We start from the raw sequence: 27,244 nt of genomic DNA on the forward strand, positions 1-27,244 counted from the left end.
CCCCTTAATACACGACTTGAATAAAAAATAATAAAATTCTTTTTAGCTATTAGTTTATTCGATTAGTTCATATAATAATATTATGAATATTCATTATCGTTTAAAACATTTATATTGTATAACCATTGATCGAGATGATAATATTAATATTGTGACATTATCGTTTGTTAATATTTAAAGCATGAAATAAATCATAAAGTACCTATAATTGCGTCTGACACGCATTCATATATTGCATTTATCTGATGATTTTTAATAGATATAAAACATATTTTATTAACATTACATACCTACGAATTGAAATGCGACCAGAATTATTTCGGGCTTAATATCGGTCCGAAAAAAACCTATACCTACCCGTTATACCGATAGTATCTATACTACCCGATTTTATTGGGAAACGGACCGAATATCCTCAGACAATAATCTCCCCGAACAAACTCTTCCCATACATACTTAGGGAGTGGACAAAATCTTAGCATATTTTTACGGGGTAGGATTAAATTCCTCGATTCATTCACACTCAATACACATCACACTAAACGTACATTTTCATAGGTGAATACTTTGGTCTACTATTTTATCTTTTATATTAATTTCGTCTTTAAATGGACAAATAATTTTTGAAATGCGAATTACTTCGGGTTTATACTTTAATTTGTTCGAAAAAAACCTATGCCTACTTGTTGTACCGATAGGCGATAGTATCTACCAGCCGATTCTAATGAGAAACGGACAAAATATTCCCAGACGATAATCTCCCCGAACAAAGTCTTCCCATTAATTCTCAGGGGGTGGAAAAAATATTCCAATTAATTCACACTCAATACTAACACATCACACTAAATATAAATGTTCATACGTGAATACATTTTATTGTGAAAACTTTGGTCTACTATTTTTATCCTTTATTTTAATCTAGTCTTTGAACAGGACATTTGGAAATGCAAATTCAAATTTCTTTAAGAATTCAAACACAATATTTTAATATAATATTATTTATCATTAGTAAATAAGTTATATATAATATATAATACCTAAAGGTAACTTGTGATAGTTTTTTCATGAACCATTCATCGTTTCAAAAACTATTAACGTTTTGTAATGTATTTCTTTTACAACATTTTAAGTCATGAAATAACAATATTGTTCTAAAAAAATGTGTTTTTAATATATTATTTATATTACATTTTAATAAAAATAAAAATTGTATTTTTACCATTTTGTAGGTATACTTCATCTATAATTTATTAAAGTCATAGAAATTACAACTATAAAATAATTGGGGAGATTATGTCCATGGAAATTTTTGTCTGGGGAATTTATGTCCTATAGTTCCGATTTTAATATCAGTTATCGATATCGGCCCAGGTTGCTACGCCCATCGCAAAGAACTTATATTTGTTTTGTATAATTTATTATGCGTTTGAAGAGTTAACTAACTTAAGTTTGAAATTAATTTAATATATTGTATTTTTAGAACAGTTTAGCGAAAAATGTTATAAATATAGGTTTAAACATTGTGTCCGTCTTGTTTCTTTTACATAATATTATTATAGTTTATATCATCAAGTTGTATGAAGTGCATGTTATACATCAATCATGTTCTTACATGACACGATCTAAAGAAGTATTTATTTTTCATCCTTTCACTGCTGAGCATACTATATTATGAGTTATGACGTAGGTACTTATAGGTATATAAGTACATTTATACGATATATTATTATGTTGATTATGATTCTATAAACTACCTGTGACCAGTATACGCTCCAAGCTTCTATATAAACCGTACGTGGTGTTCCTTGCAGATATGGCTTAAAGCTTATAAGTATAATCTCGTGTAAAGAATCTTGTTGGAGAATATTAACTTTTAATTTTTCAAGTCAATATTACGAAAATAATTTGACCTCGTTCGACTCAGTGAAATAGATTGAGCGCGGAAGTGTGAGAAAATAATAACATTATATTAAGTATAATGTATATCTATAAACGCATCAGTATCGCATAATATTCCGTATTCATATTTACATATTATTAATATTATATATTACGGTATAATATTATAATAATTTTATACCTATAGGTACCTAAAAATAGGAAATTGAAAAAATTCTGCGGGAAGGGGGCAACATTTTTTTTACATAGATAGGTCTCAATACTCATCATTTTCACGTTCAAAATATAAAAACTATTATCTTCTCGTTATTTCTACTTTTACGAAAATATAAAATTATTCTTAATACAAAAATCAATAAACTGTAGGTATTCATATCTAATTTTTTTTTTATTTTAAAAATTCGGTGGGGGTCCGGACCCCTGTACCCTCACAGTTACGGCCTTACTTACCTGTATAGGTAACGAATTTTATCATAATTAATTCGTTTACCCATTCACGTGTAAAATTATTACCACAGTGATATAATATATCTACTAAAAATAAACTGATATAATATGATTATAGAATTTTTTTTTTTTAATTAATTAACCCGTGGAATTTTCGGCCATTGGGTGGATTTTAATTGTGGGGGAGGGTATACTGTAGGGTTAAACAATAAACACGTGTGTTTTTTAGTTTGGCAGATTTTTTAGTGGCACCCGTAGGTATCTGCCATGCCCGGGTGGGGGATGGCAGCACTTCTCTCCGGATACCGTGACTTGACCGAAGAAAAATGCCGCCCGCAGCCGAGGTTTCGAACCGGCGTCGGTGCGTGTTGCAACCGTTGCCTTAGTCAGCTCAGCCACTCCGTCCCCCTATTATAGAATTATTGTACTCTAATATTACAAAACTTCTTAATCATTTCAGTAAAAGTATTTAATAAATCTATTATAAAAGTATTTTCTAAATAGGTACTCAAAATATAATTTCATTTGTATTTTGAATTCAAAAGTTTTTATTTCATAGACAATAATAATTATAATATAATATAAAAAATTATAATCGTCTCTGTTTGGATTATCAACATTAGGTTTTTTTCTATTCAGAAATAAAATCAATGGGATTTTTTCGTTTTATACTTGATATACCTATATGGCTATAAGTTGCATGAAAAATTGATTAATTTAATAGTTTGCTGAAATTAATTGGACCGATCGTGGGCAACTAAATCAAGTTTAAGAGACCATTAGCTCACTAATGACTCATTAAATCTTTAGTGATTGTTTATGCAACCCAGCATTATACTCCTAAAATAAACTCAAACACCGTTGTCGATTATATTGCGGGTGCCGCGTGTGTGTATTGTATACATAATATTATTATATTTTAAGGAAGAAATAGAAAAATAAATGAAAATATCGTAATACACAGACACACGACATTTTGTGAATTCATATATAATTAAGTAAGGATAGTTAGGTACCTACATTTTATTATGTTTTTCCGAACATAAATCCAATTATTTGTTATTACGTCTTATTAGCTACTAAGTACCTCTAAGTACTTCTATAGTACATAAAAATGTGCAAACTTTTTTGTGGTTATAAATTCATAATATTTTTCCTCGTAAGTTGTAATTACTGGAATAAACACAAAAAAGTTGAGCGTAATTCTACAAACATTTTAATGAGTGTCTGAAAGTTTATGTTTTGATGAAATTCATCCGTAAAATAACGATTTCTCATTATACAATTTTCTTATTGTGTTGTGATTAAAAAAAAACCAATCCGTTTACAGATACTTGAAAAGTTCACCAAACGTTTATGTTATAATTTTCTTTGTGTATAATTTTTAAAATATTGAGCTTTTTATAGACATTTTAAATTTTTGATTTGTTTTAGTTTTTTTTCCAATAAACGTCGAAACAAATTGTTCACTCGGTTAAAAAGCTTAAAAAATGATATATACTTGTACAAAGTTTCTCATAATAGTCATACTGAAACAAAAAAAAAATTTTAATAATTTATTAGCTCAATTTATTTTTGTGGAAATTTTAATTTGTACGAAAATATATATTTTAACGAAATATAACAGTATTGTTTTTTTTTCGTTCTTTATTCAAAAATATATCATAAATTATATTTATAATATTTATATTAATAACGGTATTATCAAAATTATCGGATACACTGGGAATATCGTCATTTCCGATGTATTATAGTGATATCGAAAATTCCGAAAAAACCGTATCGAAATATCGGTTTAATAATTATATTTCCGGTAGGTAGGTACCAGCTATACCGATATGAAATTTTTTTTTTCAAAATATCAAAAGAATAAAATAAATACCGTCACCCCTATACGTCACCTAAATATTATATTATGTACACATCATGATACTGCCGTAATTGTGTAGTTACAGTTGTAGGTATAGTGTATAAAGTTTAATCGAACCACTATATAGCTTTGAGTTTCAACATCAAAGAAAAATAATTGGTATTGATTATAAAATGAACCAAAAAATATATTAAGAGTATTTATGTTACTTTATAAATATCTACTTGCCAAAGTATATTCTGTATATTTTGTTCTTTGTACTTTTGTTAGTAAGTAGGTTCATAATTTATTGACAAATGTATTTCAAATGCTCTTTGAATAATTTTTAAGTCGATGTTTATTTCGCGTCTGTATTTAAAATATACAAGCGAAAACGGAAAAGTACCTTTTTACTAACAATAAAAGTGGTTTATACCAACTCGTGCGGTCTGCGTATAATCGTTATCGCGTCTTGTACCTAATATTATTATTATGACATAATAATGTTTATAATATTATTTTACGTGTTTCTTGCAGGCACACTGGAAACCGCGACCGCCGACCCGGACCCGTTGAGCCTGGACCTGAGCCACCTGAGTGCCGAAGAACGAGCATTGATCCAGAACGTCATGGCCAAGGCGAAGAACATGGACGCCACTGAACCCGCCCCGGTGACGCCGCCGCATATGACGATGACTAGGTAGGTAACCTCGCAGGACTTATTACGGGTATATGACAAATGCCTATGTGAGGTAATAATATAGTGACACTCATAGGCGCAAATAGCGTTTGGGATTTTTTTTTTTTTTTGGGGGACGACGACTAAAGCCTTACTTTGATAATATTGAATAAACTTAAAACAAAATGCAGAAAATGTTTGGGGGGGCTATGGAAATTTTTGGGGGACTTAGCCCCTAAAGCCCCCCCCCCTGTTTGCGCCAATGGACTGACGCCAACCAGCTATACCGGGGTCGATGGTAAATATAAATAAAATCGATTTCAAGTCTTGGATGATAATAATATGTTCTTGAAAAGAAAAACCATTCGACACCTATATACCGTTCGGGTACCACTATTTTTATAAATATCTTAGTAGTCTATTGTCGGGTTGCATGAGAAATGTATTAAATATTAACTTAATCGTTCAATAAAATTGTATGGTCTAATCATGGGCCACTAAATCGTGTATGTTTAATGTACCATTAGCTCACTGTATTGATTCGTTAAATGTTTAGTGATTGTTCATGCAAACCGGCATATCAGCGGTAAATTATAATATCAACAAACACTGTTCGAGTGAATCACCATGAATTTTTTTTCAGTTGTTTACTTTGTCACGCGGTTTTTCTTATAATAATATTATGTAACACTTCGCTATTGAGTTATAAACCCGATTTTACGCTTGAGCGCAAACGTTACTGTAATAACACGTCGCATCGCGTTTTAAATTCCGAGCGGAGCGATATTGATTTTAAAATGAAAATGAAATTGAAACTGAAAAATAAAAATGTTTGTACTTTTTCAAAATAATCAGGAAAAACAGAAAAAAAAAATTAGGAAAAACTGGATGTTGTACAGATAAATCAATTTACCGACTAAATTTTAATTTTTTAAAAGATAAGATTTAGTTTTATTTTTGTAACTCAAAAATGACCATAGAGACATATCATTTTATGTTTATTCGTATTACCATTAATTTATTAATAGCTGATGACTTAGATTTCAAAATTCTCAGGCTCTTTTTGTGATATTTATAAATATAATTGTTATAATTGATATAATTATTGGAGACTTATCTTAGCTCTTTTTCAGTATCGAAGTAATCCTTGTTTTTAAGTCAAAAAAAAACTTGAGAATGTTCTCTTAAATTATTTCTATGGTCAATAAAAATATTTAATTTTTTTTGTAATCATTCAAATTTCAAATTTTTCATCAAGAATATACATGCCTAAATTTGCAATTAATTTCTATCTAGTTTTTCTAAAAGCATTGATAAACATTTTCAGGCTCGGTAAAAATATTTGATAATGTAATACAAGGTTCTCATTAATATTCGTAATGAAACTCAAAAATATGGGAATAAAAAATTATGGGAGTACGTTTTTTATAAACATATTTTGAAATTAAAAATTGACGAAATAAGTTATTTAAACGAAGAATAACGATTTTAGTTATTTTGTTGTAATTCAATAACATTTTTCGTGGAAACTTGAAACTTTGCGAACATAATTATATTTTATATATGTACACAATGGCATTTTCAATATATTTGGGTTAATTTTATTCTATTAGCTATATTTTATACATCGAGCCTATTCACACCATTCTACAGTTATTCTTTATTGAGTCAAAGCTAATTATATAATATGATATGAATATTATATTATACTAATATAATAATATTGTGAAATATTGACAATATAATAAACGCTATGTTTTTGGCAAAAAATATTCCAACCAACCAAATACTAATAATAAATCATATTACTACGATAGCAATGTAAATACTTAATAAAATAAATGTAACTATAGTAATTTAGGCTGACCGTAATGATTTATTATTGAATTCAAACGGAACACATCCATTACAGTGGCCAATTCACCTCGACAGTAGACATTACTGTACAGCAGATCAATTACCTACTTTCCCTGTCTTAGAAAATATACTTTTATTTGTTTTATTTCAAATCGATTTTCTAATATCTAGCACACAATTGTGTTGTATAGAAATTCCTAACTGTTCCAGGTCATCGTGTTAAAATACCTTAGATAAAAATTATTATCTTTGAACTAAATATCGTATTTTTATTATTTTTTTTTTCGCACAAAATCTATTATATTAATATTTATCTAGGTAGTTAATTTAATATAAATTCATATTTTAGGTATAATATGTGTATATTATAGATATCTGTCCTTCTATTATATAAACCATTTTTGTACTTTTTTTTTTTTTTGTTTTCCTGCAGTATTTTATGAATGCTATGGCAACCAAAAATATAATAATAAAAAGAATAAATAATGACAGTGATGAGTATTGAATTATAAAAAGCATTTTAGATTAAACCTCTGAGGGGGTTGAACAATTACATGAGGATTGGCAAGTGGAGCGAGCGGGGATCGAAGCCCACTAATACTATATTATGCATTTGTTCAGCTATTATTAAAACGCATAGTTTCATTTTTATTTAATTTTACTAAATAGATTATTGATTATAAGTTAGTATGTGGTAAATTTAACTTTTAAATTTCAATCATAATAATAAAATTTAATCGAATCCTGGTATACCTGTACAAGTCATTTAAAATGTTTTATCTTTATAAGAGTAGTAAGACACGAACTACATTTTAATTTACTGTAATATAAAACGCTTTAGGATCAATACTATGTTTTTACCAATATTCTATAAGAATCACTAATTGATTTTGTTAAATAATGATGGCAGGATTTCAATGCAAAGTGCCTTATTTTTTGGATGTTCTACATTATATGCAGTATACATAATAAGTTTCATGCAACAGATACTTTAAAGGAGGAAATTTAACTTTGCATTTTTTTTAAACATTTTTAGGTAATTCTATTAATTGTTACTTCATAACAATATAATACTAATGTATTGTGCAATTTGTGTAAGTTTTTAGTGTAGATTAGGAAATTTAAAACATTTTATCAAGAAATATTGTTTTCATAATATTTTCTTTAATGGCTTTTTGGATAGGTATTATTCATCCCTGCTCAGTTTGGTATTTTGTTTTTGTATTACCTATTATTAGTAAACAAAGATAAAGAAGTGTTAAAAATTTCAAAAGTTAAACCCAAATTCGTATTGCTTGCGTAGTTACAAATGTCGGTGATATTTTTAAAGGCATTATTGCGTCAAAAATGATTATTTTCAGATAGTTTTTTGAGCATTTAAATCCTGGCACTTTCTAAATCTATATTATAAAATTCAACTAGGTTCCTACTTTTTTTTTCGAATGTTATCAGCTAATCATTAGTTTTCAATATTTAATAAAAATCTAAATTTATCATTCAATTCAGTGTCACTTTACATTGTCTTATTTAATTCAAAAATGAATTTGTCAATAATTACTAAAAATGTTTCATTTTTCATTTTTTTACATCCCACATTAACAATGTCCAAAGCGTTCTTATCATCATCTAATAATACTGATGTAATTTTTTTCTCGAAGATTCCCAAACAAATGTCTCACAACCACTTTGAGATTTTGCTTCTATAGAAAGAATTTCGAATCTCTTCAATACAATATTATAATCCTTCAATGAAGTATATAATGAAATTACATTAGATAAATCAATATTTTCTAACCGAAGTGCTTTCAGAGTTACTTTTATTGGATACCATACATACATAGCATAAATGAAAATTCCAAAGTACACATTTTTTTATATTGACATATTTATATATAATAGGCGCAGGTACGTATACTTTAACAAAGATAACACGATAACAAACGTAGTCAATCTACGCGGCACAGACAAAATCGATCAGACAAAATTACAGAAGTCGTTTATTTATAACGAAATTTTACAAAATTCTATGTAAACTGTGATTATTACCACTATAATTGTAGTTAAACTATTCGCTAGTCCATCCTAATAATATTATTATATACATTATTCAGTGCTATAGCTTATAATTTTATATTTTAAAATATAATATTACTCGATTTCACATTGAATAAAACATGTGCACAATATTTAATAATATTTCTATTACAAAAGTTATATGCTACCCACGAAAATTTGCTGCCCTGGAGCAAGAGCTCCTTTTGCACCTATGGTAATCCGGCTCTGATACAATCCCAAGGATTTCATAACAATATCATTATATCAATAATATAATTAGTTGGAGATATCAAGCTGAAGTCTGCAGGATACCTACACTGATATTATAATGTCATATATCATATTATTATGATCTATATCTGGAAAAATACGGTTTTAATAGGTCAAGACATTATTGTTTTCGAAAGATATTTTTACCGACCGGTCACCGTTCAAACATCCTAGGATGCCTTCGAATACCTTTATAATATGATTATCTATACTAGAACTGTTTCACACTCAGCCGACATACATAATTTTATCCTCACATTAGGTGTATGTTTATAACCACTGATACCGTGGTGCCGGCGAGTATACAGACCGTCGTCGCAGACGAACTTTCGTAATATAATAATAGGTAATAATATGTATATTTTTAAAGTATTTGATCGTGGACATTTGAGTCATGCGCAAACGATACGTAGGTATCTATGTAAATTATCAAGTTGACTTTTTGACTTTACTAATTATATTTGGGTTTCCGTTAATTTAGATACCGGCGTAACTTAATTGTTTTTTAATCAACGCGAAATCAACGACTTCAATTTTCAATTCAAGAAGTTAATAGTCAAGTAATTTATATTGTTTTCAATTATATTTTATTATACTTCAGTCGACCTCGTTTTCATGTCGAAAAATATTTCGAGTAATGTTTGCGGTTATGAATTTATTGTTTCTTTTTAGCGACGAAAATCTTGAATGAAATATTTGGGTACCTATTATATAGAAATACTGTATAAACACTAAATTATTACAGTTTTCAGTTTGTAAAAATGTGAAGTATAGGCTACATTGTATATATTGCACGTCATAATATTAAATGGTGTATTCACTTTTTTTTTTTAACTCGGGCACCGCCCAATTATGTCGACAAAATATTAAATTAACTTTTAACTTTTTCTGGTTAATGTTAACTCAACCGAGATAAAAAAAAAATAAAAATTGACTCGCTCGGTATTGGCAATTACCTCTGCAGGTAAGCCCGTCGAAGTTATAATTTTTCTCTCGAATCGTGTTGGCGGCTGCTGTTCAACCGAACTCCTCCTACCTATATTGGCTAAAATAATAATTGGGTATAATTGCATTGTCGCCAAAAACGAACTAAGACTAAAAAGCCGAAAAATGTTGTATTACGACGTCGGCAGCTTCGAGTGGCTGCTAATTGTTCGACGAAAATGTATACTATAATGTAGTTACACCTATATTACCTGTACCTATTATTATTATTATTATTTTGTTTGCGCGGCTCATGTTTATTTAAACGTTACGAAGAAAACGAAATTAAGCGCAACAATATAGGACCGCCTGCTGACGGTTTAATCAATAACAGGGCACTTTAAGTAATACATGCAGTGATAAACATAACTAAAAAAAAAAATACAAATACAAAACTCTGTTATTAGGTTTGACGCGTTTTATTCGATTATACGTAGGTGGTACCTTTGGGGGCGTGCCTCCAAATAAATATATATATATATATATATATATATATATGAACTGCAAGTATATGGTAATTTGCTTTGCGCTCGTGCGTGCCGATATAATGAGGGCTTTGCATCCGAAACGTATATTTTATTTGGGTTTCGGGTTTCCGGTGCTGGATGTAGGTATTCGGTTGTTCAAACAACGGAAATAAAAATTCAATTCGATATTCAAAATTATTTCATGTAGGTACAAAAGTCGTGCCCCGTTCGGGTTAATATGGGTAATGGGTTGAGTATAGTTCGGGAAAAACTTAATTTAAAAACCGTGTTAAGTATCAAATTTTTTAGATTATATGCAGAATATTATGTTCCTTAGAACATTATTTAATTTCAACAAATTTTATCGATATAGACGATACTATATAATTTTTGCCGAACGAATTGACGAAACGAAGCGCAATGCGTAAATATTAAGTAGAAATATAGGTACAATGCCATTTCGATCGTAATATATTATTCCCGTCAATAATTATTATTAAATAACTATAATAATAAAAAAAAATCGAACTATAATCACAAAAGATAGTTATAGGTATAATAGGTAAGTACTTACAAAATTACACATCATCTCATGAAATTCGCTTACTAAAAAATTATTTGAGTTTCGGGTTAATCGGGTTTCGGTAATAATGATGATGTTAGAGTTTTGGGAGTGGGGCTGAAGTTCGGGTCCATACCGGACTCTTATGAGACTTTTGTACTACAAAACGGACCAACAGTTATTTTCTAGAGTTGTTTTAACTATGGTTTCAAGTGGAAAATTGTATCTAGTTAATAATGGGAGGTTAAAATTGGAAATTCCCAGTTCAAAAGTAAGTAGGGAAAATTTGTACTCAAAACTTATTTTGGACAAAATTATGGATTAATCTAAAAATGTTTAGATTTGTTTTTCGTTTTAATTCAAAATTAAATAACCGTAGAGACTTGAAATTGTCACAAAATATTTAAACAATATAATATAGTCAATGTGTACACATTTACTAGACATCACATAATTTTTAAAATATTTTCCCTCTATTTGTGCTATTCATAGATATTTATGATTTTTGCAAATTTCATTTTTAACCGTTGTTGTGTGTTCTACAGAACGACGGCGATGACTTCGTCGTCTCGAGGTGAAACTGCAACTAACGGGAGTTACGCGTCGTCAAGCGGTCAAGACGCCACGTACTACAACAGTACCAACAGCAAAAGTGGCACGCAACAGCAACAGAACGCGTCGTACCAGGACCGTAACGTCTACCAGCAGCAACAGCACAGAGACGGGTCGGGTGGTGCAGGCGGGTCGTCGTCAATGGCGCCGTCGTCGTCGTCGTCGTACTCACAACAGCAGCAACACGCCCCTACTTCGGCGTACCAGCAACCCGTCGGCGGCTCGTATCAGCAGCACAGCGGTTACAATTCGGCTGCGGCGGCAGCGGCCAGGCGGCACATCCAGCAACACGGTTACGACGACTACCACCAGCAACAGTTGTCGCCGGAGGAACAGCTGTCGCCCGTATCGCCGGAAAACGAGGTGTCCATGCCGTACGGAGTCGGCGCCGGCGGAAACTCGCAGCAATACCACCAGCAGCAACAGCAACAGTTGCAGCAACAGCAACAGCTGCTGCAGCAGCAACAGCAGCAGCAGCAGCAACAGCAACAGCTGCAGGGAGAGCGTTCCGGGTCCGATTCCAGCGACGACGTGAGCCTGGCCGAGTGCCTGGCCGGCGGCGGCGTCGAGTTGATGAACTTGCGGCCGATGCCCATGTTGGACGAGAACGGTCAAGTACTGTTGGACGACGTCGATACCGCCCGGATGCAGCAACAGCAACAGCAGCAACAGCAACAGCGTCGCGAGGAGCAGTATTGCAGCGAACAGCAAGCGTACTATGGAGGCAACGCGACCACCGCCAACGCGTCGGACGTGTACACCATACCCGAGGACGAAGACGAGCTGAGCAGTCCGACGGGCGCCGACGGTGTGACGAGCCTCCGCAAGCGACAGATGGCCAACACGTTGACCGGTCAGTATTATGTTATATTTGTACATGTGACAATATTGTAATATTATAAAAGCGGGGGAGAATTTTTTTTTATTTTGATCAACTGAGCATATACTTGTCCTTTGACGATTTTTCGTATTTTTTTAAGTATTTATCATTAATATTAGAATAATAAACATATTTATATAAATTAAAACGTGATGAATCACGACGTGATCAAAATGGCGTGTATTAAAAATTATATTGTGGTAGTAAGTGGCACAACTATTTCTAAAACCTTTACCCATCCATAATAGTAAAGAAATTATTTTCCAAAAATGGATGTGCAATTCATAACAAAAGCAAAGATCTTTAATTTTCTCCACATCCCTACTAAAAGGTCTAGGGATTTCCCTGGAGGGGACGCCACTTACCCCTAAATTATACAATTTTAAGTTCAAAACAATCAATTTTGCTCTGTTATTTTTAATATTATAGTAAATTTACACATTATCAAAATTAAAGATTATTATTTAGGCCTCCTGTACATTTTTTCCATATTTTAATTTTGGAGCAAGTTATAATAGCACCTATTTTAAAATTTACAAAACATTTAAAATTTTAAAATATCGAAAAAAGCCTACATGTTGCCTTAAACATAATTCTTACCTTTAAAATGAGTTCCATATTAAAATTTAAAACCAACAGAGTAAAACGGATTATGAACGTAGAATTTAACATGACAGTTTGCGTTAGTTATAGATGAAGACAATTGTATTACCTCATCGTCTTAAGCAATTATTACGAATGGACAATTTCAACCACATAATAATAAGATCTCATTTATATTATATTTGAATGTCGACATTCAAATATAATATAAATGTAGTATAATGTAACCATTTACTTATTAGTATAATACTATGATAGTAATTAATATTATGTATTATGATTTATGAATATTAATTAATATTATGCATTTTTTATCGTTCATATACAATGATAGTAATGTAATCAGAAATAGTTCAGTTACAGAAAAATATACTATAAAAAACAAAGAACATTTTTAAAAAGTTACAACGTATGGTGTGAGCGAGACACTGCCCCCTCACCTATCTCGAAGTCACCCTCCTCACCGTCTCATCCACTAACCTTATCGAATACCTACATATGATATTTTAAACTATACATAGTGCCCATCACGGGAAACGCATCATGGTTTTCAAATACAAATTACTCGGAAAGTACAAAGTGCCTATACGAGACGCAATAAACTTTATTTTTTCAGATATAGCCCACTATATATAAATAAAAATGAAAAACGTCAGAATATCCCATCACATTGGTAGTTTTCTAAAGTGCATGTTTGCAGGCGCCCCCTGAAGCTGCAAATTGCGTCAGTGAACGCCGATCACAATATATGTTGCACGGGGTTTTACAAACATATCGTTTTCAACTATTTCCTTCAAGTTGTGTCGTAGTGTAGGTCCGCCGGTGCTTGTCAACGTGCACGCTCGATCTGAGATCTGAAAAAAAAATCACACTTGGACGAAATAATTACCAAATTGGTCATCAAATGTATAGTGATTATCTGCGTTTTTCATTGTCTCACGGCGAACTTACGCCGATCGATGTGGTACGCGTTTCAAACCATCAATTGTCACTGATGATTGATCACTTTACTGACCAAACACAATGACCAGTATAATTGCTATCGGAGTTAAGTGGTCGTTTCCACATGCATGCGATTATAGTTTTTATTTTCAATTGAAAACTACAGTTTTTCAAATTATTTTATCTTAAATTTATTTATTAAACTGTGACGACGCGTATTTATACAGAACATACACAACGACAATGAGGTATTTGACGTATACAATATATATTATAACGAAGGATATATTATTATTTATGTCTGGTATTTAAATTACGCTTGTCTTTTAATTAAATTAAATTTTTTATTTTATAAATTACGATTCAACATAGTTGGCATTGTTGCTGGTGTGCTAGAACTTTATATAAAGTTTGAGTTTTGGGTCGTCTAAAAGAAAAAGCGATGACGTTTTACCTATCAACGACGACGTTAAACTTTGAAAAAAAAAATGATTGACATTTTAAACGCATTAAAAACAAAAAATTAATAATACCAGTAACCTAAATTATATTAAGACTTTAGTATAATATAATATAATAGTTATAACAATTACGGAATACCTAAATCAAGAATAATATTAAAAATATGTATGATGAATTCATGAAATCTAACGCAAAACCAATGTAACGTTAAAAATCTCTATATCAATAAAACATTTAAACGGCGTTTAAATTCTAAATAGGCAACGTTAAACGTAAAAGTGTGAAACAATTTACATTTTTAATACCTACATAAAACGGATTTTTTTTTTTCTGGACCGACAATTATTATAATGTTTTCGCGTCGTTTTCTAGCTATTTCCGGTTTGAACAACAGTAGCTGCTCGGCGGCGGTTAACTTGCACCACCAGATCGTCGACAACGAGCGGTTCATGATGAAATACGCTGCGGCGAATTCGGGCAGTTCGGACTCGCATCAAAGGTCAAAGTTGTCGAACGATGACTCTTCGGCAGCGTCCGCCTTTACCGATCAGACCCGATCGAAAAAACTCAACCAGTCGTCTACGATACAATCCGGTACGACTTCTACAGTATAACGTATTGTGTGTAAAAAACATTTTATGCAATAAGTTTCATTGTTTTACAATAATAATAATATGAATAATATTAATGAAAATGTCATTAATAAATGTTAAACGAACGCGCCCACGGTAGACGGTCATATTGTCATAACGATTTCGTTTAACGATTTATAGCGATTTATACCTAACTTATAAAAATAATTAGAACGTTCGATAGCTGATATTTTATCGCAGCGTACCACCACTGATTTCGAAATACCTATTTATGGCACACTGAGCGTTACCTATTCATTTTTACAATTTAAACTTAATTTGTGAACGGTGCAATTTTTATTTAGGTTAGGTGCAACGACTAACGAGTAACATCCTGACACCACTTTTCAGGAACATCAATATAGGTACAAAAAATAATTCCGGCAGGATGTCAATAATTTATTTTACTGGTTATATTATTATACGTATTGGCACATTTATTAACTTACCATGTTTAAGTAATTGTATTAAATATATAATTGGGTTTCAATTTCTTTATTATGGTTCTTTACCTATAGCAATATAGCCACTATAGCTGTGTATGATCCATCATATCAGACGATTTGTGTTTACATACCTATTGGTATTTTTACTAAGACTCATTCGTCTAATTTTAAATCTATGTCCAATACATTTTTACTATCAAAGTTATGTTTTTTTTAATTCGTATAAGAAAAAATATTGTTATTATTTAAAATATATTTTTTTATATATTATTTTGACACATTTTATTAATTATTATTAATACGCCAAAAAGTGCATAAATTACAAAACATATATTTTTTAATCGACATTGTATTGGTAGGCATTGTAAACACAAAAGTGAAAAGATTATTAAATAAGTCGAAATCAACAAAATTATTACGACTGTACTTGTGGTGATTTAGTGACTGTTATTCTGCCGGTGATTATCTATAGGAAATCATAAAGTTAAATGTATATAGGTACTTAAAATGTAATTAGAGATGGTAAATTTGGACAGTTTATATTATTATTGTTTATTATTTATATAATATTATATTATAACTACCATTTTGAGACAGCGGTTCAAGGCAACAAAATTTAGCAGCTGTATTATTATAGAATGATTATATTTTGTTGCTAGTAATATTTTAGGTAATAACAATTTAAAAACACCATTTTGAATAGTCTCAACTTGGCTCAACCAAAATTCAGTGATTTGGTTCCAATTCACAGGGCAACATTCATGGAAAAATAGCACTTTAATGCATTATGATTATTTAAGTCCTAACTGTTGCGTTAAATAAATCTTAGAAATCGAATAGTTTTTTTTATACATATTTTTGTCTGATGGTAAATTTTAAATCATTTGATCACCAGACACGTCCTAATTATTAACGGAGAATACTATGATTTATTAGTCATGTAATTCAAATTAACCAACAGCTAAGCTGCGATGTGAGAAAGATATATTTTGTAAACATTTGGTTGTGTTTGTACATAAACTGTTAACGTCACATCCCGTCAAGAAACAGTTTAATAGTCACTTTGTGATTTAGCATACTTAATCCATCTGATCACAAATTTGGTAATATAATTTTAAGTCGTCAGCAAACATTAGACATTAATTAGTGTATTTAACCGTCTTATCTAAAATCTAAATCATTTATGAACAGTAAAATAACATCGGAGGTAAATGGCCTCCTCGAGGCACTCTACAGGAACCTAACGTGTTAATTACACTCGATTAGATATTAGTCATTTTTTCTATCAGCTAACAATTAGATAGAGAAACCTGAAACCAATTTAATAGAAGGCCGTGTTTAACTGAAACATTACTTAAACAGCAAGTTTCACAGATTGGTGATAAAATAATTTATTATTCATATATTATTATTCATATTTACGGTGGGTATTAAATGTTTTTAATCTTAAATCAGTATAAACATTAAACATCATCGATAACCACCAGTCTCAAAGGTAGACAGTTTTTTAACACGAATCGTTAGGACTGTTGGTATAATATGTAACCTGTATAATAGACTTATGTACACCTGGACAGAGCATTTTATTCGAAGACAAGGATGCGTAGTCGTGCCAAAAGGATTAAGTGAGATTATTATGGCTTGAGTTTTATCAAAAGGGTGAGAGAAATGAAAGTCCTTCGAGGATATAGCCAAACAAAACAAATCCTCGAAACAAGTTCCACTTCTTGCAAGCTTTTGTTGTATGTTATCTTACTGAATGTTCCGTCTAATTCTATATTTACTTATATGTGGATACGGCACGTCCAGATTTTAAAGTTTGCAGCAGTACCTGTGAAACGGACTCGGACAACTGATCTATATTCTATGGTGGTAATAGGATTATCTATTCTATTAGACGTACACGTATAGCTACACTACTCACCACTAACACAGTTACCAAACACACTTATATATTAAAAAAAAAATCTCTGAGTTCGTTAATCCATTTATGTTATATTATTGGTTCGAGTTTCAGTTAGAATAATATTATAATCATGATATATTTTATGAATATTACATCTATTAGGTATGTAAACTTAATTTAAAACGAATAGGCTTACATTATCATAACAACCTATAGGTACCTAATAGAGTTTTACATTTACGTGATATATTACTTAGAGGATTAATATGTACATAGGTAAGTTGGACTTTTTTTTGTTTCCAGACAACGGAATAATTGAGATATATCAGTTTTGATCACTGGCATTAGTTTTTACCTGATTTTAATACTTAATACCGCTGAATCTATATTACTTCATACGTAGACCAGATTCCACTCCACGAATTAAATTGACTTAATTTGGCTTTAGTTTTGAAAACTGACCAAACTGTGCTATTATTTTCAAGTATTCTATTGAGATTGCGGGACGAAGCGTTTGTGAGAGGTTTTGTGGGAAAACTGATTGCTCATAAGATGGGCTACATATTAGGAACAAATTTGTAAGAATATTTCCGGATATTATAATCTAAGTATCATCAATTGGCATGTTTATACTCTGAAACGTTAAAAATCCATATATCGAGATTTTTTTTATTCACTTTCAAGTCTTATATAGGTTAGATTAGGTATTATTAGGCAAGACTGGATCATTTTCCACTGATAAATCTACTATTTTTTCATAAATAGTTCTGAAGATCGATTAAAAATTGCTTTCTTAAAAATTATTTGGGAATCAAAACCAATTAATTAATTCTTAGTATGTTCAATACAACTGTCGATTCAGATTTTATAATTAATAATTATTTAATTATAGTTTTATAATCAGTTTGGATAACCGTCTAACCGATATGAGTACAACTGAAATGTAGGGCTGTTATTTCTAAGTTTAACGCCCATTAATTGTTTTGTGGAGTATTCAATTTTTATTGGAAAATATGTGTCCAATTTATTATTTTCTTTATTTGTTGTAGAATATTATTATTACGTTTAAATCTTTTTTTGAACTTTCGGTTACTAAATTTATTTTTGTGTGTTCATTAAAAGGTGATGAATCTGGTTTATTCCTAAGTTTGGATTTAAAAGTGATAAATGTGATTTATATTCAAATTTAAACACGGAATAGTTGATTTTTAGATTAAAATTTTTCTTTAGTTTATATTCCACAAGAGGATGTGCCAATTTACTAAAATGTTGAATACTTGAATAAATCCACAATAGTAATTTTCTGAACATACAAAACTCCATAGTTATTGTATTGTGGTAGGAGAGGGAATAAGTTCTTAATGGCTAAAAGTTTTTCGTCTGTCAGCTTTATTCTTTGACCATTTATAATATAACTTAATCATTTTAGTACAGTTTATCTATATTTACATTTTAATATTTAATATTTTGCATTTGAATTTTTATTTTAACAGTCATTTAAAGTTATTTAAAGTGCATCGGGTTGTTTTTCTAAAGCTTTACCAAAACATACACAATTATCTTAAGAGCAACAGTTGATCCCATAATTTAATCATACTTTATTTATATTCATAACTTTTTGAAATTCTCGTGGTGTATAGTGTATTATTTGAATCAAAAGATAAGTGGGTAAAACTTGTTATTTCCTTTGAATTTCCATTTAGTCTTAATTAATATTCATAACTTTTGAAATTATTATGGTGCTTTAGTTAAACCGAAAGATAACTGGGTAAAACTTATGATTTCCTTGGAATTGTCATTTAATATTAATTGATGGAGACCTGACATTACATTCAAGCAAGAAGAATATTAATTTATGTACAATATTTTGTATGGGCATATGAGACGCTTTGTGAGATGTTTAATTGATCTGCCTATAATCTAAGATTTTTCTATATACCGAGGCAATATTATTTTTGGTTAGACTTTTAGTATGAAAAAAACTGGCGAAGAATATCGAATTTAAAAATGTTCGAATATACCAGCATCTAATAATTCCAATGACTATCGACTTACATATCGCAAGCCAAGTATTGGCCAGTATGTCATCACTGTAGAGCGTGGACTTATATGCATTTGCATATTTATTCTGACTGATCTTATGATATGCGAAGTGAATACAAAATTTTTTTCATGGCATAGCGATTTAAAAAATGAAACTTTTTTTATATTTTTGCATATATTGACATTTACCCATTTTTTCTAATTAAGAGCTTAATTTACAATTTGAATTGCATATTTCATATTTTAGTGCATATATCGATGTTGATTGTTTTTTAAGAAATAATATTTACTATTATAATATAAGAAAATAATATAATATTTTTATAGTTTCGATTAACATCAAAATAAATTATTAGGTATACTTGTAGGTATCAACGGTTTTCCCAAAGATGATCTTAGGTCAATAATCGGAGAAATAAAATAGGTATACCAAGATAAGCAAATATCGATTACGACCATTTATCATTCATATTATTTTAGAAAAAAATGAAGAAAAGTTATTGAAAGTAGGGTTCCATAATTTTAAATATATATTTTTACAAATTTTTTTATGCATATTTTTTATTTTTCATGCATATTTCAAAATTTCAGTGTATATGATTTTCATCGCATATTTGTTTGATTTTTAATGCATATAAATCCGCGCTCTAGTCATCAGTTTATATACAATTTAATTATATTTATGAAAATCGAACAATAAAGCTACAACATCGATGTGCTTAAAAAGTATATAGGTATATATTTGATTTACAGATACCTAGTAATAAAGTTTGAAATATTGCAGAAATAAGCACGTGTAGTTGTGAGACGACAGTAGTAATAATATTTGAAAGAACAAAATTCAATTGTGATGGGACCCATCGATTCTACTAGAGTACAGGGACATGATATAGGTGAACGTATCACAATTGATACAGAATTTTATTTATTTTTTCACATTTTAAGCAGTATAGAAGAATACATTTTAGATATTTTAAAATATTGACTTTTTGGAAATAACTTGAACATTTAAGTGCAAAACACCATCACGCAATATCCTTATATATTATTAATCATGCGTAAACTATGATATTAATTGTTCCCACAAATTCTGTACGATTCCCGTGAATATTTCAACACGTTCCCCGGAATTTTCGGAAATTCCCGTTACGCCGTGTTGCTGGGTATATCCCAACTCTAATAATAATAATAATAATAATAATTATTGTTTGTGCGGTTATTAATTAATTTCATCGGGTTCGTGCGAATTCGGCGTTTGTAATTAATATTCGCGTTAATAAATTATTATAATATTTCAGGTGTCTTGCAAAATAACAAATTCCGGGCCGGCGGTGGAGAAACCGTCGTCCAACCGGTGGTGACTTACGCCCAAAACTCTGCGTCGTACTACAACGGCAGCAACAGCAGTAGCAGTAGCAGCAGCAACAGCAACGGCAGCAGGTACAAAATAGTGCATCAAATGCACAATTTTAATGTTATGCAGCTGATTTTATTAGCGTCGTTGAGTTTCTCTACACTGTGCGCAACCTGCAGACAGCGGTGACGATGACGGCTGTATGAAATGTTACCGCGAAACATGAATGACGAAAATATTAATTTACCTGCCTTGAGTTTTTGCGATTGTTTCAAATGGTGTTTGCATTTTAGATTTGCGTCGGTTGACGGCGACCACAATAACATAATATCGTCCGCGTACGACACTACGGCTGAAAACTGCGTGTTCCAAGACGACGTGAGTACCTATATATATATTGCCCTATTTCCCGATTATAAACTATACCTACATAATGATACAATTTCCGCAAATTTACACTCGTGCGCAATGTTGATTAATCGAGTGATTATAATTAAGCGATTACAAATATTGGAGTTGGGATTTTGAGGCAACACATATTAAATATTTGTGCGTCTAACAATAGTGACAATTATCGATTTATTCAAATGACGGACGGACGAACAATCCAGCTATTATTTACTAGTATGTTTTGTATTATGATAAGCTACTGCCCACACAGTATAAAAATATTTCCCAACTATGGTAAAAATATTTTCAAGAAAATTATATGATTGTCGAAATATTTAAAAAAAAAATGCGTAATTATTTAGGAAATATTTTAGTTATAAAACATTTTTACGGGAAACTATATTAAAATATTAAGTCAACATTTTTATGCAACCATATAGTACAATATTTCGTTATTATGAAAAGAAAATATTCACAAAATATTATCATTTCCCAAATGCTGTGTGGGCGCTGACAAGTACTGTCGATACGTGTATCAGCCATAATGACACAATTGGCTATGTACATAGCTTATAGTACCTATAATGGTCTATACCTACGCTGGGCCAGTTAATGATTTAATTTGAACCGGTTAAGTTAATCTGAATTAATAAGAGTTTTAATAAGCTGAAAGTTATAAGTTAATTTATAGTTAAGTTAATAATTGGTAAAAAACTACGAACGTACCAACCTATTATAAAATCACAAGCTTTCCCAGACACCAATTTTTTGTTTAATAATATTATTATAACATTATAATAATGAATAATATTAGTATAACGTTATTATAATACTCTTATAATATTATCATTACAAAATGCTGTCTGGGTTTTTATTAAGATTAGCCAGTAGCCTACATTAATTTTTTACCGACTTAATTAACACTATATAATATATTTATACAGTTTTCTAATTTATATATAGTACTTAATTTAAGTTTTTCATCACTAAAAAATAACAATTCACTTCAAACATTAGGTATCCGAAATATTTTTTAACATGAACTCGAAATTGAAAATAATGTAATAAAATAAGATTAAACTGATTTCTTAAAATTAAAATTCATTAAAAAACAAGTTAGTACTCAGTTAAATTAATCGAAACGCAAAAGTAACCGATTAAGTAAAAAGTTATAATAAAATAACCTTTTCAATTAACTTTAACTTTTTAACTCGTTAATGCCCAGTCTTGATGGTATATTATTTTAAACATACTAACATCGACCCTCGGTCCTCTTTGCAAGCATTGAATCACATATGTATATAAAAAATTATAAAATGAAATGAAAATAAAATAAATGACTCAACATGAAATATCAAAAAAAAAAATAATAATAAAGAAGCAAAGACAGAAAAATTAAACCTAATTTAATTTTAATAGAAAATAAACGAAATAGGTAGGTACGTTTTGAATAAAACAATTATTGTCGTCAGCCTATATCATTAAAAAAAAAAAAAAACGCACATATTTTCCTATACAGTAATAATATAAATTCTGTTGTATACTATCTCCATCTAAAGTAATATTTCTACCCACGCTATAGTGGTTTAGTACCTACTCATGTTAATGAGACTATCGTAATTTCTAAACAGACCGGGTGAACTATTACGCTGAACATGGTTATTATTTAAATTAGTTTTATTTGTTTGACTATATTATACAATATAGAAATATTAGGATGATTAATATTCAATTTGAAAGTTAAAAATTCACCGAATTTAGTATAATTATATATAATATTCATTATTCATATTATTTATTATTATACCTAACATTACAATATAATATAATTTTTATTTAACTTGGCTAATGGTTATATATTTATATATAATTTTTTTTAAACAATAGCCGGCACGATAATTTATGACAAATCAAACTAGCATACAGTCAATCGATTTGTTTTAAAAATTAATTTTAATAAAATACGAAAATTCCAATTGTTGTTCATTGTTTTTGAGGTAGTTACGTGTTAACTTTGGGTTTTAATTAAAATTATTATTTATTCTCATGTTACATGTCATGTTTTATTGGACATATAAAATAATACTAATAATAATAGCATAATATATATATTGATCTTGACATGTCTATCAATTATAACACTTGCATTTATGAAGTTATTATACAACATTTGATGCTAGGTAAGTAATTGGAGTGTTTTGAAATATTCATGAGCCATAATCTATGTACCGTTCTAGTACGCATTTAATATTTACAATGCAAATATTCAGATAGAGTATCAAAAGTCGGAAGGGTTCTAGGGTCGTCTTAAAAGATTATCCCGCGGGGTGTCAATATTGTATACCATCCCTGTAGTAGCTATATACGTCCCTAAAAGAATTTACAGCAGTGATGAAATTGTTCAAGCGACGAACCTCGTCGGTTTTCTATTTGTTTTAAATTTATTTCACAGAAATGCCGCGAAAACAAATAACATCATACGTGACTTATGCCATATACCTACCACCGTATAATAATATTTATAATAATAATAATAATATAATACACTTTCGTGTGGTACATAAACAAAATAAACAAATATTATGTTTGCGTACGTAATGCCCAATACACTTTGAATTTTAAGTTACGTAAACAAAATTATATTCTATAAAATTATTATTTGCGATTTTCAATTCTCAAATGGTACTAATATAGTAGATATATCGGCTGATTATCGAGAAATATTTTTAAAACCAAAGTATCTGATATTTTATTGGTACTTACCTAAGTTAAATATTTTTTATTCTTGTAATATGTAAATATAATCATAATTTATAGTAAAAATATGTAATATGTGTGTGTGTGTGTAGACTGTAGGTGTTGGGGTTGACATACCGTCAAGCATACCGCTGGTATGAAACGGTATACCTACCGTAATACTGTTACATATCATAAGACTCGTTATATCAGCACATACTGGAAAACCGTAATACCGGAATACCGAAAAACCTTTATAGGGTTGATAGTATTGCGGTATACAGAAAAAACAGTGAACGGTGATAACCCATAGAGTTAAAGATATTTCTTCGGTTATTGAACAGCATTTCGGTAATTCGGTAATACGGTATATTATGGTTCAAGCGGCATTAGAGAAATAACCGGTAAACCGGTTAACTGGTATGAAACAGAATATCAAAAAAACCGTAACCCTAGAGTACATATAATTATAATATTACGCTCATCGTCATACAAAATAATAATGTGTAAGTACACATTTTAAGCACGTTTGTCAGTGTCAGATAATTATAATATTTATCTAGTAAAAGTCATGTGTACTTACAAATACTACTTGCACCCGATTCACGTAACAATACTATGGTTAAGTGAGAATAATACGAAGGATAATGATCTCCTCTGAAGCTGATTGATCTGAAGCTGATGAAGAAACTATTTTTATTTTACTTTATTACGATGTTTTTTTTCTATATAATATATATTATAATATTATATTGCCACCACCTACGTGACAGTGACGTAGTATACCCACAGATTTTTTTTTTTTGGCAACACATCACCGGCATAGTACCTAATACCTAGGTATAAACTGGTTAACCGGCATACCAATATAAAACAGAATATCAAAAAAAAAACCGTAACCCTAGAGCACATATTATTACAATATTACGCTCATACTCATACAAAATAATAATGTGTACACATTTTAAGGACGTTTTCTGTGTCAGATAATTATAATATTTATCTAGTAAAAATCATGTGTACTTACAAATACTACTTGCATCCGATTCACGTAACAATACTATGGTTGAGTGAGAATAATACGTAGAATGTTGATTTTTTTCTGAAGCTAGGAACCATTTTTTTTTTTTTTTACTTTATTTACAATGTTTTTTTCCATATAATATATATATATATTATAATTATATTGCTACCACCTACGTGACAGTGACGTAGTACCTATACCCACGAATTTTTTTTTTCGGCAACACATCGCCGGCATAGTACTTATAATTCCTAGGTACCTATACACAAAATCATCAGCCACGAGCTGTGTAGTGTTCATATTTTGTTGTTGTTGTTGTTGTTGTTGTATCTACGACGGTTTCACCCTTGAATATAGTTGGAAAAAACGCCGGAATACGATCGAATATGCAAATTGTTGAGCCAGCCGTTTCGTGCGGTCGGTCATCACGAGTCCAAGTCCAATAAGACGGTGCAGCAGACCAATCGGAACCAGCACCAGCAGCACCATCACCAGCAGCAGCAGCAGCAACAGCACATGCAGCGACAGCTCAAGCAACAGCAGCACAAGAACCAGCAGCACCAAAACCAACAACAACAACAACAACAGTACAACAACATGCTGGGCCGCGCGCTGTCGTCCTCGCAGCAGAACCGGCAGGCGGCGTCGTCCAACAGCAGCAACAATACGTTTGGGAACGTTCAAAACTCGAACCGTAGTCGGACGAACTTTCGCGTAAGGGTCTATCGCGACGGACGTCGTTGTCGTGGTCGTTGTCGTCACCGTTATTTTTAGTGTGTCGTCGTGAGTATTCGACGGTGGTGGAGGTGGCGGTGGAGGTGGTGGTGGTAGTGGTGGTGGCGCTGATGGAAGTACATTATTAAGTGGTGTCGGGCTTTATTGCAAGGACTTTATCCAACCGCACAAATAGAATTTACGTTATGGCGAAGACCCCCTCGAAAAAAAACGTGTACTTCGACTACTAACGAAAATACACTTTAAAGTAAATTGTTTAAAATACCAAAGTTTTTCATTCCAAGTTATGAGCAAAAGTCTTAGATAAGCTGGGTAGGTTATACCTACTGTAACTGAAGGGCTTGCTACGACAACGGGACAAAATCAGTTTTTTCACCAAAAATATAAAGATAAAACCCTATACCTACATAAGGGGGTGCAACAAACGGCCAGCTTTTTTTGTTTCAATCTTTAAATATGACATACAACCAGACACCAGTCATCGGTGGGCTTAACATGGTTTTTTTTTTACATACGTTATTGCTAATATTATGCAAAGTGACTTCTTAATATACTTTATATGTTTTTCAAGTATCCACTCATTCGTCAAGTCAACTGCACATATTTCATATTTTTTACTGCGCAATTATTAGTGACCTACTGCACCGTACAATAGAGCCTGAAGTAGTGTATTTCATAGTGTCAGAGCGCCGCTCTACCACCGAGTAGTGATGGTATAGCCGTGCCGTTTGTGGCAGATTTTATAACGCCACCCTTACTATAACCATCACTAAAACAAAAATAATTATTTTTCCTCGTATCTTTCCCCTCGAAACGATACCCCACTTAATTGTATTCGCTTTCCACTTGTTTTAAAAGAAACCCATTTTATTGTCAAACGGAATTGAGTCTGTTTTTTCAGTCAATCGGGCCAGGCGGCTTCTCTCTCACTGACTCGACGAATAATATTTATTCTGTGGACCGGAGTGTAAAATAAATACTAACTAGGTCAGGGATCTTCGACCTTTTTAACCAGCGAAACACATTCGTAATAAAAACATGTATTATTTATACAAAGTCTGTTTTTCTTATCTCAACACAATTTAATATATTTCTAAATTTTAAATTAGAAATTATTAATGTATAATTATTACAACACAGATACTATTATAGTTTAAAATTTTAAAGAACAAGTTCTTCATTTTTTTTAGTGAAATATATTTAGGTACTGTATTTTTTCAACCAATTTTTCTATGTTTAGTAAGTCGTATTTGAGACTGTGCAGCAATCCTCAGCGAGTTGAGTGATTTACGTTTTTCAATAGCGCTGACGTCTCGTACAGCTATTACAATTTTTTCAAATAGACAAATACACGGTATGCTTAAAATGGGGCGATGGGCTTCTAATATGGGGATATGACGGGCAGTGGGT

General features: G+C 30.8%; 1 protein-coding gene across 4 annotated transcripts in view; it reads left to right on the forward strand.

Annotated features, from left to right (window-relative positions):
- Positions 1-27,244, forward strand: part of LOC100165959 (mediator of RNA polymerase II transcription subunit 12) — a 137,772-nt gene that overhangs the window by 53,802 nt on the left and 56,726 nt on the right. For 3 of the 4 annotated variants that reach the window (XM_008181619.3, XM_029491251.1, XM_029491248.1), the window contains exons 2-7: positions 4,733-4,895; positions 11,615-12,534; positions 14,941-15,162; positions 20,894-21,035; positions 21,243-21,327; positions 25,457-25,813. In XM_008181619.3, coding sequence (XP_008179841.2) covers positions 4,733-4,895; positions 11,615-12,534; positions 14,941-15,162; positions 20,894-21,035; positions 21,243-21,327; positions 25,457-25,813 — 1,889 coding nt within the window. The remainder of the gene's footprint in view (positions 1-4,732; positions 4,896-11,614; positions 12,535-14,940; positions 15,163-20,893; positions 21,036-21,242; positions 21,328-25,456; positions 25,814-27,244) is intronic. The other variant, XM_029491249.1, reaches the window with a different exon arrangement.

This window comes from Acyrthosiphon pisum, chromosome X (genome assembly GCF_005508785.2).
Source record: "Acyrthosiphon pisum isolate AL4f chromosome X, pea_aphid_22Mar2018_4r6ur, whole genome shotgun sequence".
Classification (NCBI taxonomy): domain Eukaryota; kingdom Metazoa; phylum Arthropoda; class Insecta; order Hemiptera; family Aphididae; genus Acyrthosiphon; species Acyrthosiphon pisum.